This window comes from Centropristis striata, chromosome 20 (genome assembly GCF_030273125.1).
Source record: "Centropristis striata isolate RG_2023a ecotype Rhode Island chromosome 20, C.striata_1.0, whole genome shotgun sequence".
Classification (NCBI taxonomy): Eukaryota; Metazoa; Chordata; class Actinopteri; order Perciformes; family Serranidae; genus Centropristis; species Centropristis striata.
In genome coordinates this window covers 27,512,924-27,532,862 of record NC_081536.1, presented here as the reverse complement: position 1 = coordinate 27,532,862, position 19,939 = coordinate 27,512,924, and the positions used below count along the sequence as shown (strand labels likewise).

At 35.3% G+C, this 19,939-nt stretch overlaps 2 protein-coding genes across 2 annotated transcripts; one reads left to right on the top strand and one right to left on the bottom strand.

The window, feature by feature from the left end:
• Positions 1-4,387: 4,387 nt before the first annotated feature.
• LOC131993625 (steroid 17-alpha-hydroxylase/17,20 lyase) lies at positions 4,388-15,440 on the bottom strand. Its single transcript, XM_059359617.1, has 8 exons — positions 15,067-15,440; positions 14,833-14,971; positions 11,926-12,161; positions 11,459-11,545; positions 9,359-9,577; positions 7,483-7,652; positions 6,789-6,892; positions 4,388-4,874 (listed from the first exon to the last, which is right to left on the bottom strand). The coding sequence occupies exons 1-8, from the start codon at positions 15,415-15,417 to the stop codon at positions 4,594-4,596; spliced, it is 1,587 nt and encodes a 528-aa protein (XP_059215600.1). The 5' UTR covers positions 15,418-15,440; the 3' UTR covers positions 4,388-4,593.
• Positions 15,441-16,486: 1,046 nt separating this feature from the next.
• On the top strand, positions 16,487-18,740 carry borcs7 (BLOC-1 related complex subunit 7). Its single transcript, XM_059359618.1, has 5 exons — positions 16,487-16,727; positions 17,476-17,538; positions 18,189-18,232; positions 18,345-18,365; positions 18,482-18,740. Exons 1-5 carry the CDS (start codon positions 16,596-16,598, stop codon positions 18,531-18,533), a joined length of 312 nt encoding a protein of 103 aa, XP_059215601.1. The 5' UTR covers positions 16,487-16,595; the 3' UTR covers positions 18,534-18,740.
• Positions 18,741-19,939: the final 1,199 nt, after the last annotated feature.

The window sequence follows — 19,939 nt, the reverse complement described above, 5'->3', positions numbered from 1 at the left end:
AAAAAGAAAGGCAGCTGCTACTGGACCGTTTATTATCTGCCGTGTTGTTGTTGAAAAAGTAGAAATGTTATGTAATGCAATTTTGTGTCTCTTTTTGGTAATTTTGTGGGAGGGGGTTGGTAATTTTGTGTATTTTCTAATAATTTTGTGTCTTTTTTTGTAATTTTGTGTATTTTTTTGGGTCATTTTGTGTCTTTTTTAAAGTAAATTAGTTTTTTTCTGTCATTTTGTGTCTTTTTTGGGCATTTTGTGTCTTTTTTTAGTAATTTTGTGTCTTTTTTGTCATTTTGTGTCTTTTTTAAGGAATTTAGTTTTTTCTGTCATTTTGTGTCTTTTTTAAAGTAATTTTGTGTCTTTTTTTGGTCATTTTGATACTGCCCCCAGCGGCCCCCAGGTAATTTGAGTTTGAGACCCCTGTGTTAAAGCGTAATTTAGTAAGTACTAGTAAGAAGCTCAAGGTACATCAGATGTAGAGGGCCATGACAAAGCGTTGGATTATACAAGTTGAGATGAGAAATAATTTGTAGATAATAGTTCTTACTTTTCTTTTTTTGACCATTAGATAGACACCTAATACTACTAACTATCCAGTGATGCTTGGCAAAAGTCTATGTTGTATATGCTTGCTATTTCCATTCAAAGTTGTTATAATTTGCCCCTCGAGTTTCAACCTGTCACAGATTGCACCATGTCATAGTATGTCATCAAAATGTCATGAAAAAAGTCAGTCTGTCCTTTTCTGACCTGTCACCGATTGCCCGATGTCATATTATGTCGTCAAAATTTAATGAAGTCATTGTATGTTGAGAAATGTCATGAAAAAGTCACTGTATGTCATCAAAATATCATGACAAAAGTCAGTATGTTGTCAAAATAAAGTCATTGTATGTCTTTGAAATTTCATGAAATAAATCAGTATATTATTGTCAGACCTCCCACAGTGTACCCCATGTCATAGTATGTCATTAGATTTTTATGAAAAAAGTCATAGTATGTCATAAAAAAAAATAGTCATAGTATGTCGTCAATATTTCATGAAAAGTCAGTAGGTCGTCAGTTTCACGAAATAGTCATTGATAGTATGTCATTAAAAATATGGAAAAGGTCAGTGTTTTGTTAAATGTCATGAAATAAGTCATAGCATATTGTCAAAATTTCATGAACAAAGTCAGTATATCATTCTCTGACCTGTCACCGATTGCCACTTGTCATAGTATGTCATCAAATATCATGAAAAAGTTATAGTATGTAGTCAAAATGTCATAATTACCATTCTGTGCTTCCATGTTTGTTTTTGTTCGTCTGTAATTGTAGGAATATCATTCACCCTCCTGTTGTCTTTGGGTCCTTTTTGACCTGAAATAATTTTCGCCATACCATTTTTATAATTCAACATTCATAGAGTTGCTTGAAATTTTCAGCTATTGTGCCCTTCTGCATTTCAACTTTCTTCATACATTTTAAAGTGTTTTATCAAATTTTTTTTAGTACTTGTGGTCTTCATGGACCCAAACAGACCTGACACACAAAATGGAGCATAACGGCCACAATATTGTAATTTATAGCACAATAAACTCCCACATGCACATCCACAGGTCCACGGGCATGTGTAACGACCTAAGACACAAAACTGGTGGACTCAAATGCACGACTCTCAAGCAGTAGAAGGTATAACAAAAAGTCTTTACTTGGCAGTAGTTCAATACAAAACAAAAATGCACTCACTATGAGGATCAAAAGTTCAAACAAAGAAAAGCACTAACTGGAAGGATCAAAATATTCACAAACTTAAATCAGACCTGAAAACATGAAGAACCTGGTTGGGGCGTTGACGAGACAAAACATGCTGAACAAGACGAACCGGCAACAATACAAAGAGAGATAGACGCTGCCACTAGTACATAGACAATGCTATGAAACAGCATGGAAATGAACTAGTAGTGGAGTGGCTAAGTGATATAATCGTTCAGTTTATGATACAAGCGTGAAAATTGGCATGAACACTCTCCATGAGTCACTTAACAAGAAAATTGTCCGAGACATTTGAAATTTTAAGATGGCGGCCATCTTTCAAGATGGCCGCCATCCACTATAGGGGAACATCAGTCAGTTAACTCTCCTCTCTGGGTGGGAGAGTGGGAGGGACGGGACTAGTCCCTGTTTGACCTCCATTAACAGGGCGGTGAGCCCTGGGGAACCCCGGCCTCCGTCTGCGTCTTGCTGGCTTCTATCATTTTAGTTATAGTGTAGTTACAACTGCACTTATACAAAATGGAAATTAATGGATAAATATTGACTAAGACTGAATATTGTTTGCTTGGATAGCCCACAGGCAAATAGATTCAGATATCTTAGTGAATAAATAAATGTAGTGAAATATTATGACAATGGTGCTAAATAGGCTAAATAATAATCTAAATCACCTACATTTGAAGTATATGAAAGTAAAACATGCAGCCAATTTGATGGAGCTGAATTAATAGTAGCCTTATCTATATTTTACAGGTGCCAGCTTCATATAGGACAGGCACAGATGAGCCAGCTTCATCCAGTTTCATTTCTGAAATCCTCTATTCACTTGGCCATTATTGGTTGTTTAGAACAGATTATCAATGGGCCTATGAGGGTCTACTCAGCAGTCGGCTATGTTAAATTGATTAATGTATCAGGGTTTCCTCATTTGCTGCGCTAACGTCACATTCCAAGCTACTGAAAGTATATCTACACTATTCATAATATAAAGTTATTTTGCGTTGTGTCTCTGCACAGCGTGAGTGTCTGTCACTCACTCATACAGTGCCGTGTATTTGAAGTCCGCTGTGTACAGTGTGAACAGGAATGGAGCCAGAACAGTGCCTTGTGGAGCCCCTGTGCTGCTTATTAATGTCCCAGAAACACAGTTCCCCAACCTGACATACTGTGGTCTTCCTGTCAGGTAATCTGTGATCCAGGAGATGAAGGAAAGATCCACTCCCATCTCTGTGAGCTTGTTTTTGAGTAGTTATCAAAGTAGTTTCTCAATGATTTCCTTTAGATCAATTAATCAACTAATCGCCCAAGACTGTTTTTTATTGGAGACTGTTCACGCTCTTTATTGTACACTCCTTTTTAATGAGTTTTGACAGATCTACACTCATGTGGTGGTAATCAAGAACCAGGAGGAGCTGAGGGGGAGATCAGGAGAAGATCAGAGTTCTACAAGATGAGATCAATGTGCTGAGGAGACAAAAAGCAGAACTGCAGGGCAGACAAAGCACTGAAAGTGATACAGAGATTGCCCATCAGTTGAAAAATCAGGCAGGACTACATTTGTATACATACAGAATACACTAAGTGCACCTGCTGTCTAATGATGGCTGTTGCCTCTTGATCAACTGCAGCATCTGAACTGGTGAATTTCAGCTAAATGAGAGAAAAAAAGAAAAAACATCTCATTTTTGTTAAATGCAGATTATATATTCATGCCACTCCCAGTGTTAGAAATAACAAATATATCTCCATTCTTTCCTGACAGGTTCAGAGACTAACTGAGGAGCTTGAGAGTCTGCGAGCAGAAAGAGACAGTAAGCTGCAGGAGACACTGGAGGGACTAAGGCAGGACAAGAAGCAGCTCAGAGAAGAGGGAAATGCAAATTAATTGAATATAAAACATTTTTTGAATAATAAAAGGTTATTGCAATTCAACTTTCTGGCCTTCACTGTTTGTGTAATGCGTTGTAAGGCATTGTTCTAACTGCATTTCTTGATGATATTTCACCTTGATATTATTTAAAGCCAATCCTTGCCCTGGAGTTCTCTCTCCAACAACCCTACTTCATGGCTGATAAATTAGATTAAGTACAATAATATACAGCTCAGGTTATAGTACAGGTGACGACTTAATGATTCACAAGTTGGTTCTGGTGAACAGTTCACAGGTGATCTTAGGTCAGCAATCATCCACACATAAAGTTTATGGATCACTTTTGTACAAGCTAAAATTGAAAGGCATATATAACATGAAATAACATGGTTTGAAACAGGAACTTCAAATGTAATTAAGAGGAGGAGAAAGCATGCAACTGTGAAGGTCAGTGGTTTGTACTGGACCCTTAAGCAACATGTTTCTTTGAATATATAAGCAACTTTGTTTCTCTTTAATCAACTGTAATACTGTGATTCATTCCCTAAGAGTGTGTGTATAAATCTACTATTTGTGCAACATACAGATCTGCTCTTTGTATGCCCAAATGTAAGGCATAAAATTACTCTTACCCAAATAGTCTAAAACCCCAACAACAGGAATTATGTGAAAGAGAAGTGTGTTTCCTATGAAGAATTAAACTTTTGCTATGGAGATTAGTGAAGTATATTGTGGTAGCAGAAATAACTTGGTTGAGATTCAGTCAATCAATCAAAACTTTATTAGAGACGGTGTGTTCAAAAAAAGACAAGACATTACATAGATTATATTACCTATAAATTGTATATTATGTCACACTGTGAAGAAAGAGATGCTTTGATATTTCCAGTTCACTACAAGCATGATCATCTGCATGCGTGACAATCAGGGTTACCATTAAGTCAGTAGGAGCCAGAGATGTTAAAACAGTCTCAACATATCGGGGACTTGTTTCTCTCCCAGCCTGGTCTTGGCATAGCGTTCACCTTGTACTTGGCCGGCTGGAGGACCACACCAAACTTTCCCTCCAGATTGGGCAGAGAGTGTCCCGGTGGGACAGAGAGAGAGAAGCGCTGTAGGATCCACGATAGGAAGAGGAAGAGTTCCATCTTGGCCAAGGCCTCGCCCAGACACACTCTGACCCCAGCACCGAACGGCAGATAGCTGGGCGACGGAATAATCAAACCTGTGCCTTCAGTGTTCAAGAACCGACCTGCAAAAAAACACACCAAGGTTACAATAGTTTGGGATTTTTCATTAGTTTTAGTTTTAATTTCGTTGTGATTTTTTGTTTTCAAATGTTTAGTTAGTTTTAATTAGTTTTTAGAGTGAGTTTGCTAGTTTTTATTTGTTTTTATTGTTTGGAAAACGCTTAGTTTTAGTTTAGTTTTTATTGTTTGGAAAACGCTTAGTTTTAGTTTAGTTTTTATTAGTTTTAGTGTTAGTTTTTGTTTTGTTGTAATGGGGTATTTGTTGGGTGCCAGATTCAAAAAAGTCACAATAAATGTTTCCTTTACTTCTTTTGTCTGATCCATCTCAGCCCCAATAAGTTTATTAAGTTATTAAAACCAAATAGATGAAATACATTTCATATCAACTAAAAAGGTTTACATATGAAAAAAGTTCACGAAAACGAAGGACATTTTCACTATAATTTTAGTTAGTTTTAGTTAGTTTTGTAACCACAAAATACAATTTCAGTTAGTTATTGTTTATTAAAAACTCTCATTTTTATTTTTATTTCAGTTATCAAAAATGTTTTTTCAGTTCTAGGTTTCGTTATTTAGTTAGTTGTCGTTAACAATAATAACCTTGGAACACACCAAAGCAAAACTACAAGCCTCAAAATCAGAGTCCTGGAGCAAAGCTGCTGATGGCTCATATTTGGTCCACTTATAAAAGAAACTATTCAATTTGATGTTTCATGTTTTAACCAAAAACTTGACAAACAAACCAAATGCTATCTTAAAGGGGTTAGTTCATCAACATTTCAAAAAGAGAGAGAGACATTTTTTTTTCTTTGAGTCCAGGATTTGATATACCTGCTTTTACAACAGCTTGTATTCCCAGAAACAAGATAGGTAGATAAGTGATACGACACTTATTTCTACATGCATTGATGATTTAATTTTTATGCTTAAAAATCCTGATGATTTATTTGACCTTTGACCCCAAAAATGTAGTTACTACATTGCTGTAAAAGGTTCTAATAGTAATGCAAAACCAGAGTGCAGTAACTACAATGTTGTCGTCTTCTTTCAGCTTTTGTATTTAGTTTTCAGTGAATAAACATTTTCAAATTGATTTTCTTATGAGTGAATTTAAGTGTTTAACAACTCTATTCAAAGATTTGCATATTTTAGACTTAATATTATCAAGAAATGTTATATTTTAGTCTTAATATAATTTTATCTCACTTTTTTTACTAAATCACTATGTAGATAATAATAATCTGCTGGTTAATGTTCTAATAGTAATGCATAGACAGAGTGGAGTAACTACAATATTGTTGTCTTCTTTTAGCTTTTATATTTTGATTTCAGTGAATAAACATTTTCAAATTGATTTTGTTATCAGTGTATTTCAAAATGTCAATACAACTTGTATAAATAATATAATATCAAGTCTAAAATACTTAATATTATAAAGGAATGTTAAATTTTAGTTTTAATGTCATTTTATCTCACTTTTTTTTACTTCATCACTATCTAGATAATAATTTCCCTTTCAATTAAACTTATAATTTCTATTATTTCTATGTTTTAATTAGTATATATATCCAAAGCAGACTGTGGTAAGTGCAATTACTGCTTGATTTTGTGGTTTTTATATTATTATTTCTCTGAAATAAAGCAGAATTGAAATCTAAAATGGTGTCAAAAGATAAAAACAGACATCAAGGAGTTCATTTTTAGTTATAACTCAATTTTAACCAAAAATATAGTAACTGCAGTTAGGCTTTGTAGGGCAGTATTGAGTTCTGTAAAAAGTGTGACTCCAGCTACCTGTCCAATGCCACATTAGTTTTTTTACCCAGCAGATGAGAGAAAATGCTTGTTGGCTTGATAAATGACACACAACAATTACAGGATCAAACATGACACATTAGGCTTTAGTTTCCTCTCACCAGGGTCAAACAGCTCCGGGTTTTCCCATTCCTTCTCATCATGGTGCAGAGACCACAGGTTGATGATGACTCGAGTTCCTTTTCTCACTTTGAAGTCCCCGATGCTACAAGGCAGCACAGACACAGAGGAACTCTGTTCTCTCACATTGTCTATTGGCAGGTTTACAAGACTGTATTAAACACATTTTCCAGCATCAAACCATTTATATTAAACTAGTCAGTATAACACAGGGATGGGCAACTGGAGGCCCGGGGGCCGCATACGGTCCGCACCCTCACTTGAAGTGGCCCTCAGTACAACTACATGCATTTGAGCATGAAATATTAAAAGTGCAGTGTAAAAATGCACAAAATTACTTCTTGCATTAATGTTTGTCTGCTGTTCTTGCACTGAAAAAAAAGAAATCACAGTCAGTGGTTATTTTTTATTTGCTTCAAACCTTTTGTATATCTATTTATACTGTTATACATGCATTTTAGCATGAAATATGTTAAGTTACTGCACGGTAAACATATTTAAAATTGCAGTTTCATCATATCTGGTTAAGTGCCCGGTCCTATATGTGGCCCTGTGGTAGTGTCCATGAAAAATTGTGGCCCCCTCCAGCGTTTAAGTTGCCCATCCCTGGTATAACATATGTGGTGCTGTATTGATCAGAGGTGAATTTCAGTGAATGGCATGAGTTGAGTGTACCTGGTGTCACTGAGGGCCACGTGGGGGATGAGCAGAGGGGCCACAGGGCGGATCCGTAACACCTCCCTGATGGTGGCCTCTAGGTAGGGCAGGCTGCCTCTGTCACTGAGCTGGGGGGACCGATCCCCCCCCACCTTACTGTCCAGCTCCTCCTGGATTCGCCTCTGCACCTGAACACAAACAGACATATCCATGTTCCGCATGAGCATCTACAACATTTTCATCTGTTCGGATAGGGTCTTAAAAAAAGATTCACAAATTCATATTTACATGATTCATATAATATTCTCAGTCCTTGGATTGGAATGAATACCACATTTTAAAAAAATATACCTTTTATTGCATTTCAACCTTCTTCTTGAGGGGCTATTACATGCAACAAAGGTACGTATAGGCACTTTGTTGTGCTTCTTAACAAATCAGCCATCTGAAATGAATATCAAACTTAAAAAAATATAAAAATCATGTGTTTCCATCATAAACTACATCAGGGATGGGCAACTTAAATGCTGGAGGGGGACACAATTTTTCATCAACACTACCGCAGGGCCACATATAGGACCATGCACATAACCAGATATGATGAAACTGCAATTTTAAATATGTTTACCATGCATTAACTTAAAATATTTCATGCTCAAATGCATGTTTAACAGCATAAATATGAATACAAAAGGTTTGAAGCAAATACAAAATAACTTACTGTGATTTTTTTTTCAGTGTAAGAACAGCAGACCAACATTAATTGCAAGAAGTAATTTTGTGCATTTTTACACTTTCATGCTCAAATTCAACATCCTGATTCTTAGCAGTCATTTACGTCTGAAAATCCAAATGTGTCAGTAATAGAAGCCTGACTGTACCACGCTGTGTTATCTGTCAATAAAGCTGTGTTAGAATATATACTGTCATACTATCCATAACAACAACCAAGACTCACACAAGTAGAAGCGACATAACTATAGAGAGACTAATCCCTGCATGTAAAATATCTTTCCACTATTTTCAATGGAGTCAGAGTGGCATCTAGGGGACTGTAGGGGAAATGCAGCTCACAACACAAGATTAGTTTGCAAAAATGCAAAGTGAAAAAAAAAAATCCAACTTGAACATGATAATAAACCTTGAATAATAACAGACAGAGGGTCACCCGTGTTGACTGATATATGATATGGCTGAGTGCACTGTAAAAAACAAACAAAAAACAGTTGTTTTTACGGTAAAAAACTGGCAGCTGTGGTTGCCAGAACTTTACGGTAATAAATGCGGTGCAACTTTTTCTAATATTACGGTAAAAAGATATTAGCACTGTTGATTTCACGTTTAAGATTGCCATTTTATTCCATATATTTTACCGTAAAAAAGAAAAAGAAAGAAAAAAAAAAGAAAATGCTGTTCTGCCATATAATTGACAAGAAAATACTTTATAAATGCTGCATAAATTAAAAATTTTCCCATCAAATATTACAGTATATTTCTGTTAGAGATATGGTGTTTAGTACATTTAACAGTGAGAAAAAGTATTTTTACAAAAAATAACTGCAAAAATTACAGTGATGGCTTGTATTTATATTACAGTATATTTCTGTTACAAACATGGTGCCAGTGTAGTAACAAGTTAAGTTAAGTTTTACAGTGGAGTAATGTATTTTTCAAAAAACAAACTGTAAAAAATACTGTTTTGGCTCATTTATACATTTACGGTGTTTAATTGTTACTGAAACTGAATTAACCCATTTTTACGGTCTTTTACTGTCATGGTTTAGCAGTTTTTCACCGTAAAATCTACAGACATTTTTTACAGTGTGGCTAAATAAGACACTCCATCACCAGACAGACAACCCTCTGGTGCATGCCACTGCTGCTCCCACCTTACCTGTGGGTGATGGATGAGGTAGGTGATGGCCCATTTCAGTACAGTGGTGGTGGTTTCCACACCAGCTCCAAAAATGTCTCCCACAGTCATGAGGAGGTGGTCGTCACTGAGAGCCACAGATTCTGCACTGATCTCTGCTGTGTTGTTGTTCTCGGCGCTGCGTTTGGCTCTCAGCAGGGCGTCCAGCAGGTCTCTCTGCACATGGTCACTGTAGTCTGCCTGGGACGGGGCAACATGTCACTATACAGTATGCATAGAATAATAGTATACAAAATACTGCATGTAATGGGGTTTGCATTTAGCAAATAAAGTGTTAGTTACACTGCAAAAAAGGTGTGTGTAGAACCTGATAATGTAATAAATTCCCGATAATGTAATAACCCCAATAATGTAATAAAAATCAGCAGTGCATTTCCAAATAATGTAATACACTTTTTACCAATAATGTAATAAAGTATAACACCAAGTACCTATAGATTTCAAGAAGCTGTTGAATGCATTCGTGTGTCATGGATACCTTGTTTGTGAAAAACGGATGAACGGGTCAAAAGTTAATACACATTCAACTTTGACCTGTTGGTGGCGCTAGAGCTCTTGAGCTAGAGTTGCCTACACAGTATCACCACTTGAACCCAAGTAATGGGTGGTCTGCTGTTAAATTATTACAATATTGGGGAATTATTACATTATCAGGACTTGCGAAATGAAGGCTAGCCTGTTAATGTAATAACCTCCCATTAATGTTATACTTTATTACATTATTGGTAAAAAAGTGTATTACATTATTGGGAAATGCACTTTATTACATTATCGGGAAGTTATTACATTATCAGGTTTTATTACATTTTCAATGGACTCAAGTGCAGATTTTTATTACATTATTGGGAAGTTATTACATTATCAGGTTTTATTACATTTTCAATGGACTCAAGTGCAGATTTTTATTACATTATCGGGGTTATTACATTATCGTGAATTTATTATGTTATCAGGTTCTACAGTGTGTCTAAAAACAAGATAAAAACACTAAGACTGAGGGAAATGATCTTGCTGCATGGACAAATAATTTCACTTAACAAGATTTCTTAAATTAAGATTGTTAAATCTAGAAAATAAGCATGTTGAACTTAAAATAAGAAATTAACTCTTAAAAGCCTCCTCACTGTCCATGTTTAAAACTCATCTTAAAACCTATTTTTATTGATCTTATTATCATTTATGTCATTTATTTGAATTCTTTTTTAAAAAGGAGCCAGGTAATGATATACAACAGCAGTTACATGATTGATTAGAGGAAAAAGCTTAAAGCAGACAGAGACCATTTAATCCAGTTAAATATTGCTTTCTTATTGGACACCTGTTCCCTCATTCTTCTTTTTTTCATATATGCTTACCTCTAACTTTTATGCATATTCAGCTAACTTGTTGCACTGACTAAGATTTGCTAACATTTTGGTCTAACTTTACAATAACCAACTACGTGATGTTTATAGATAGTTTATAAACCAATTATCAACCATTTATACATATTTAATCTGTAGCGAAAAAGTGTTTTCCACCAATTTCTTAAAGGTATATGAATCATTTCAAAATCATTAACATATTTAATATGGTGGTAAAAATGGTATAATCATTTCAACTAAAACTATTAATAAACTATAAATTATAATGTAATTGTTTGTTAATGGTAAAGTAACTATAAACTTACAGTAATATACCATCTTTTTGCCATTTATAAATGATTTAGTTAGTTAAACATTAATAAATTATGTATTTACCATTCTAAATGGCCTATATACTGTTTATAAATTATGATTAAACATTAATAAACTTATTTACCATTTATAAATGATGGTTATTGTAAAGTGTTACCAAAGTTTACATTATCACTCCATTTTAATTTATTGAAAATGTGCCACTAGACCATTTTACATAGTGGCCGTGAAAAATAGCATCGTAAAAAACAGAAGAAATTATTGTATATGGATTGTGGGCATGTTTGGCCACTTGCCAACTGCACTATATGATCCTTAAATTATGACTATTTTTACCTTATTAGTGAGTGCACAGGGCATTGTATTAACAAGAGGACAGGTGTACCTTGTGTTCATTGTATTTCTTCTGCAGCAGTTCGTCTCTGACTGAAACACACTGCTTTAGAAGACGCAGGTCTGCATTAGGGAAAATCTGTGACAAAGAGAGACAGACACACAGTGTGGTATATTATATAAATAGTGAGTATATATTTTTTGTAGACAATAGAATAGAAAAATGACATATGACATATAACATAATGTCTATAAAACAGTGTTATAATTCTCACTCCCCTTTGCTCTGCTGTCCTTCTTATTTCAAATGTAGAGTTGAGTTAGATGGTCATGATAGGTTTAAATATCCACTTTTGCATCCATATAAAGAGCGTCAGGAACATTAACTAAGACTGATAAAACACTTTGATGCTGATAAATACTCATAATGCACCTTATATTGTTCTTTTGTTCTTGTTTTCTTGTCCATTACCACATTTCCACAGTCAAATTCTGCTCTAATGTGTCTGTGTTGTCTACCTGTAACCAGGGGAAGATGTCCACCAGGCTGTCCTTTGCCACAGTGTCCACTATGCCCTGGCTGTAGCGCAGCATGGCCTCAAACTCCTGGTCTCCTCGGTGGTAGGAAGAGTTGAAACAGAGCGAACAGATGACGTTGGTGACGGCCCGTGTCAGCTCCGGAGACAGATCCAAGGACAGTCTAGCAGCTGCAGCCTCAGCCAGGAAGGAGCACAGAGACTGGGCCTCCGCATAGACTGAGCAGGACACAGGGACACACCATCTTCACTTATACAGCGGTTACTCTCTAAATATAATACCCAAATATAATAGTAATGCTAAAATTGTTTACTGTATACTCTGTGTGTGTGTGTGTGTGTGTGTGTGTGTGTGTGTGTGTGTGTGTGTGTTCTTGTACTTCCTACATAGTGAGGACCGGAACACGTTTTTAACCAACAGAGTGAGGGCATTTTTGTAAAGTGAGGACATTTCGGCCAGTCCTCACTTCTTTAAAGGCTTTTTTGAGAGTTCCAACTTTGTTTAAGGGTTCAGGTTATATTAGGTTTATGTAAAGGTAACCATGTATTAGGGTTAGGGTAAGGGGCTAGGGAACAAGGTTATTATAGTTAACGAAAACTAACAAAATAATGAAAACTAGAATTGAAAAAACATTTTCGTTAACTGAAATGAAAATAAAAATGAGAGTTTAAAAAAATATCTATAATTAACTGAAACTGTATCATGTGGTTACAAAACTAACTAAAATTATGAATTATGTGAAAATGTCTTTTGTTTTCGTCTTTGTCAAATCTTTTCATACATAATGAAGATGGATAAGACAAAGGAAATAAAGGCAAAATTTACTGTGACCTCTTTTCATCTTCCACCCATCAAATACCCCATTATAAAAAACAAAAACTAATAAAAACTAAGGCATTTCAAAGAATAACTGAACTAAAACTAGCTAACGCTCTAAAAACTAATTAAAACTAACTGAATTTGAAAACAAAAAATCATAACGAAATGAAAACTAAAACTAATGAAAAATGCAAAACAATTATAACCTTGCTAGGGAATTCACTATTCCAATGAGGGCCCTCCTCACAAAGATAGAAGTACAAGAAAGTGTGTGTGTGTGTGTGTGTGTGTGTGTGTGTGTGTGTGTGTGTGTTAAAAAATGCATTAGTGAGCCATTATTGTTCCCTCATCACCATGAATGCACACTATTAGAATCTATTTTGACTCAGTCCACACACACTGTCCTACTGTATACTCACAACTGTGCAATTGGTATCTTCAAACTGATGAAACTCTTTTAAATGCAAGTATTGTAATAACATTGACATGTGAGCACTGATAAAACTATAAACAAACTATAAATTGTAAACAAAGAGACATAAAGAAGCTACAATACACATCCATTCATACATATAATTGTCCCATCATCCTCTTATGTCTCTCTCCTGCATCCAGCATCCAGTCAGCTAATGAACTAAACGATAATGTGCAACAAGATAATACCTGTTACCAGTTGTCATTTTTTTTTATTCCAGAGGATGCAGCAGGCTCAATTGTAGGAATATACTGGTATGTGATACTGGCATCATATGAGTCTAGGAGATCTACGACGTTATATCTGAATGAAAATAGGCTCTCTGTGTTCCCACAAGTCTCCTATTTACATACATGGCTAGCTTTACGCTGATAACATTCAGTTTAAGGCAAAAAAACACATAGTTCTTCTCATGAACTAAAATGTGCTATATCCACCTACTGTATGTGAATATTTGTGCACACTGAGGTCCCTAAACAGGCTTTGAATGACATAAACTGGGTATCACTGTAAAGCTGAGACTCTTGTGGATTAATTGGGCCCAGTTTTCTTCATGTGGGATGATGTTAGTCATCAGTAGTAGTTCACTGCAGTGAGGGCATTTCTTGAGTCTCATCCTGGCTGTATAAAATGAGCTGCTGTTGACAATAAAGGGGTTTCTCAGCAGTTTGAAGAAACAAAGTGCTTGTCATCCAATCGCTGAAAATACAGAAATCTCCAAAATGACGAAAGTTTTTTACCCCATCACAGCATGGATTCTTCTATGTTGTTCCAAAGGTCTTGATATATTAGTGTAGTATTCTGGAGGGTATTTTAACCATTTTTATCCATTCTTGATATGAATAAAATTGCATTATTGAGCACCAAATGTGCTGCAACAACTTATGGAACATAGTTGAACATAGAAATGGACTTCAAAGAGGCATATATTAATGTTATGAAGTCTTATACACCTTAATAGGTTTAATTTGTTAATTAATTAATTAATTAATTAATTAAGTCATGTTTATTAGACATTTTTGACCAGAACAACTTGACACACAGTGCATCTCAAATTAATTTTCGGGTTCACAGCTCTCAGATGATGTCACCACTTCTATGTGGCATTTATTGTTGACCTGCTATCTCCCCCTAAACATCCACAAAAAAGATCCAAAAAGGGGCCGTATGGTAAGAGGCCCCTTTTTTAGTAGAAGTAAAATGCCAAACTGACCTCCTAAATGCGGAATTTTATTATTTTACTTGATATTAAAGAGAATACTTTTGGGTTCATGACTGTTAATTGGACATAATAAACCATTTGAATATGTTCATTTTGGCTTTGTGATTGGCATCATTTTAATGGACTAAAGTGACTATCGATTCATTGAGACAATAACTGGCAGATTGGTCTTGTGCTACATGTTGTCACCTCTCTTTCTCCCCCTTTCCTTTCATTCTCCAGCTTCTCTATTGTATAACAAGGGCCATAAAATCCCTAAAAACAATCTTGAAAAGAAGAGGAATCTCAGGGACAGATGTCAAAAAACCTAGATGAATCAAACCAATGATGTTGTATACAGTATACAGTGTTAAATCAGAGTGAATGTACTCACTGATCTTTTCAATGGAGGCAGAGCCCTCTCCGAACATGCACAAAGCCCCATGCACTATTTTCCTGTGGAATCTCCAGGTAGCACCGTAGTCTCCAAATGCAATGTCTTTTCCATCTCTGGTCAAAACATCTGTGGTTACCTTCAATCACATACACAGGACAGATTGAAATAGAAGGAAAAAAATGCTGCTGCTAAGTGGAAAAGAAGAAGCCAGTGAAGATGAAGTATACTTACAGTTCTTGGTCTTCCAGCAAATATCTTTCCCTTCTTCAGCAACACTTCTTTGGCGTGTTTGTGTTGGTTGATGATGATGACGCAGTGGGAGCCCATCATCAGAGAGTATGTCTGTCCATATTTCTCCTGCAGTTTTTTGAAAAGCACATGAGGAGCGTGTGGGCTCCGCAGACTCAGCAGACTGCCGATCAGGGGTAGTGCTGGCAGGTGAGGGGCTTCCTGGGGGGCACGTGTGGACATCCTGCGCTTCAACTGCAGCGCTAACAAAGCCAGGACCGTGGCCAGAAACACGCATAGAAACGAAGTTGTATCCATAGCAGAGGGCCCTGAAAGAGGGTAATGTTTTAGCATGGGGCAGGCATCACAGAGGAGCTCTGCAGGACAGCCCTGAGCTGCTGCAGGGCCACGCTTTTAAAGGCTCCTTCAATGCCATATCCTTGACACTGAGTACTTAAGGCTGGGCCAGTTTAAACAAGATAAGATGCATAACATGGACACTGTGAGTGAAGGCAGGATTGTATTGAAGTACAGTTTTGATGTACTTTGTACCAAGGTTATAATAGTTTTGGATTTTTCATTAGTTTTAGTTTTAATTTCGTTGTCAATTTTTGTTTTCAAATTCAGTTAGTTTTAATGCGGTTTTAGAGTGAGTTTGCTAGTTTTAATTAGGTTTTGTTTTTTGGAAAATGCTTAGTTTTAGTTTAGTTTTTATTAGCTTTAGTGTTAGTTTTAGTTTTTTTGTAATGGGGTATTTGTTGGGTGCAAGATTCAATAAGGTCACAATAAATGTTATTTCTATGTGTATTTATGATGTCATTTTTATGCTCAAAAATCATGATGATTTATTTGACCTTTGACCCCAACATGTAGTTACTGCACTCTGGTTTTGCTGTGTAAGGTTCTCATAGTAATGCCAAACCAGTGGAGTAACTACTTGTCTTCTTTCAGCTTTTATATTTTGTTTTCAGTCAATAAACATTTTCAAATTGATTTTGTTATGACTGTGTTTAAAAGTGTTTAATAACTCTATTCAAAGATTTGTGTATTTTAGACTTAATATTATAAAGAAATGTTATATTTTAGTCTTAATATAATTTTATCTCACTTTTTTACTTCATCACTATCTAGACAATAATGTCCCTTTCAAATAAACTAATATTATTTTTATGTTTTAATTAGTATATATATCCAAAGCAGACTGTGGTAAGTGCTATTACTGCTTGGGTTTGAGTTAGATTTATATATATATATATAAATCTAACTCAAACCCAAGCAGTAATAGCACTTACTGCTAAAATACTAAAACTAAATCTAAATATATATATATATATATATATATATATATATATATATATATATATATATATATATATATATATATATATATATATATATTTAGTTTTAGTATTTTAGTTTTGGAATATTATGAATTATTAAGTAGAGTAAACCCAAATCTTACTATTAGTCACGCGGACGCGTTGCTGAGAGTTTTGACCCAGGCCGCGCACCGTAGCTAGCCAAAACAGAAAATGGCGTCAGCTGAGTCGCAGCCGCGGTTCGGTCAGTCTGTCAAAGGTTTATTATCCGATAAAGTGGGCTCATGTAGCGGGGACGTGATCGCACTGACCCGCCAGGTGCTGAAAGGATCCCGCAGCCAAGAGGTAAAACACACACACAAACACACAATTGTACCGTTCGGCTAACACGTAGACAACACACTGTTTTCTTTTCAAAATACAGGCGTCCAACATCATGCCATTCTTATTATTGAGCAGTAGGATTTATTTTAATGTAGCTAAACGTCCTCCGTAAAGGCACAGTAGTCTGACTTATTAAACTGTAACCAAACATTAAAGTTTGAAAAATACTGACAATCAAATTACATCACAACCATCAGTCCATGAATGGAGGAAACGTGACGGAAACCATGTACTGCTTCCATGATGGCACAATCTCTTCTTCTTCTTCTTCTTCTTCTTCTTCTTCTTCTGTCACATCAAAGAGAAGAGTGGAAAGTGTGGTCGCTGCCATACACATATATACATGTATATATTATGGACATATATATATATGTGTGTATATAATATATGTATGTATATACCATAGACATATATACATATATAGATGTATCATAAATATATATATGTGTGTATATATCTATATCTATATGATATATACATACATAGGTCAATGGCGTGACGCCCAATTTTTTTGTCCGACTGAATTTTTTACAGTTAAAAAAAGGTTTAAACTCGTAAAAAGAAACCACAGGTATGCAGTATATGTCCCACATATAAACCTACTTCAACTTTTCAAAAACAGTTAGTTGTTGGCAATTTTTGTGCTCTTCAAAGTGCTGAAATAATCAGTTGCAGCTCTAAAAAACATCTTGTTGTAATGTCTCCTCAGCTTCTTGGTCAAGCAGCCAGAAACATGGTGATTCAGGAGGACGCCATCCTGCACTCTGAGGACGTAAGTATCAACACATCGTCACCCTGTTAAAATAATCGCCTAACTCATTTTTTCAAGTTTTGCAGGAAACACAAAAAACTTCACCAAAAGTGACAGAAACATGACATGACAAGTATCATGAGCATTAATGTTACTTCAAAGTGTCATTAATGTTCATGACACATTCCATGTCATGTTTATGACACGCTCACGTCACTCTAATGTAGACACCTTAGAGTAAAGTGTTACCAATATTAGTGTCAACAATAAAACACTGATAAACTAAACTGATATATAAACAATTTCCCTCTAGCTCTTCTTTGCTGGGTTCTTATCTGATGCCTATGAATGTGGCAAATTGTCAAAGAAGTGATGATCTTAAAGGGGTAAAATCACATGATCTGATCAACTGGGGATGGAGGCGATTTTACCATAGGTGGCCGGCGTCATGAGGAGATGATTTAGGCAAAAAAAAAACAAATTTTGACAAAAAATGACTTAGCCGATTATTTTAACAGTGTGACGATATAGAGTCAGTGAACTTGGAACATGTCATGAAAGAAGTACTGGACACACTATGTGTTGAGGAAGACAACAGAATTTCAAAGATGACTTGAGCTGCTGGTGTTGGTATGATCCACATTTGACCATCATTATGATCTGTCTTTCAGAGTCTGAGAAAAATGTCCATTATCACCACACATTTACAATACCAGTGAGTATCCGTCAGCTCGTTATGAGTAGAAACATGTAAAACTCATTGACTTTTGCCAAGAGTTGGAAGTAAATATTTAAAGTGCCTGTCTATTTGTGTGTCTGTCACTAAGGCAGGAGGCCATCCAGAAGAAGTAAGTCTAAACACGACACATTGTTGAAGCTTCAGTAGACACAGCTGACAACACTATCTCATCATTAAGCCGCAACACAAAGTGATGACATGCACTGACGGTTCTCCACCCTGCAGTGTGGAGCACTCTAAGAACCTGCAGGACCAGCTGAGACACCTGCTGAAGTGACGGAGCAGCAGAGGAGGAGGAGCCTGTGATAACCAGCAGCGTGTCAGCAGGAGGCTTTAACACTGGACAATCTGCCATATTTCTACTGTCAAACACAAACAGTGCATGGCATGAAGAACGTTCTGCAATGCAAGGACCAAGGAAGTTTTTTTTTTATTTATGTAAAATGTTTTGATCAATTGTATTTCATTAAATTATTAAATACCATCTCTGTGTCACATTGGCTTTTCATAATGCCACTCTGTGAATCAGATCAAACAGCACACAGCTGCATGAGTTGTGTGGGAATATGATAACCACACCAAGGTTATTATAGTTAACGAAAACTAACGAAATAACGAAAAATAGAATTGAAAGCACATTTTCGTTAACTGAAACCAAAATAAAAAAGTTTTTAAAAAAACGATAACTAACTGAAACTGTATTATGCGGTTACAAAACTATCTAAAATTATCGTGTAAATGTCTTTTGTTTTTCGTCTTTGTCAACTTTTTTCATACGTAAAAATGTATGGTTTCTATGAAATCTATTTAATCTATCTCGTTTTATGACTTGATAAACTTATTGGGGCTGGATCAGACAAAGGAAATAAAGAAACATTTCTGGTTACTATATTGAATTTGGCACCCAATAAATACCCATTACAAAAAATTAACACTAAAACTAATAAAAACTAAACTAAAACTCAGCATTTTCTCAGAATTAATTAAATTAATTAAAACTAGCAAACTCACTCTAAAAACTAATACCTTACTGAATCTAAAAAAATAAATCACAACGAAATTAAAACTAAAACTAATGAAAAATCCCAAACTATTGTAACCTTGAACCATACTCATGACCTTTCATATTTTCAAATTCACAATATAACTGATGTTTTTTTAAGTGGAGTAGTAAAAGTATTCAGACTTTATTTGATCTGAAAATTATACTCTGAGTCTGAGCTTGCGTTGCCTCCATACGGCTCTTGTCTCATTCCCAAAATGCTACATTTGGTCAGGACCCTTTTGTGTTACTTTTTAATGCACTGGGTAACCCTGCACTATTTACACGCACTAACATTCACACAAAGTCAGACCAAGGTTCATTAGTTTTAGTTTTAATTTTGTTGTGGATTTTTGTTTTCAAATTCAATTAGTTTTAATTAGTTCTTAGAGTGAGTTTGCTAGTTTAAGTTTAGTTTTTATTTTTGAAAATGCTTATTTTTTGTTTCGTTTTTATTAGTGTTAGTTGTAGTTTAGTTTGTATTAGTTTTAGTGTTAGTTTTAGTTGTTGTTTTTTCAAACTTCATTCAATTAAATTCAAAGAGGTCATAATAAATGTTGCCTTTTTTTCCTTTGGTTTATCCATCTCAGCCCCAATAAGGTTATTAACTCTTACAGTAATAGGTGTTTAGAATTTTTACC

Coding starts and splice junctions, on each gene's coding strand:
- borcs7 (XM_059359618.1), top strand. CDS start 16,596: ATGGCGTCAGCTGAGTCGCAGCCGCGGTTCGGTCAGTCTGTCAAAGGT. Junction 16,728..17,475: donor AAGGATCCCGCAGCCAAGAG/GTAAAACACACA, acceptor ATGTCTCCTCAG/CTTCTTGGTCAAGCAGCCAG. Junction 18,366..18,481: donor CAGGAGGCCATCCAGAAGAA/GTAAGTCTAAAC, acceptor TCCACCCTGCAG/TGTGGAGCACTCTAAGAACC.
- LOC131993625 (XM_059359617.1), bottom strand. CDS start 15,417: ATGCTAAAACATTACCCTCTTTCAGGGCCCTCTGCTATGGATACAACT. Junction 11,546..11,925: donor ACATCTTCCCCTGGTTACAG/GTAGACAACACA, acceptor TCTTTGTCACAG/ATTTTCCCTAATGCAGACCT. Junction 9,578..11,458: donor AGAAATACAATGAACACAAG/GTACACCTGTCC, acceptor GCCCCGTCCCAG/GCAGACTACAGTGACCATGT.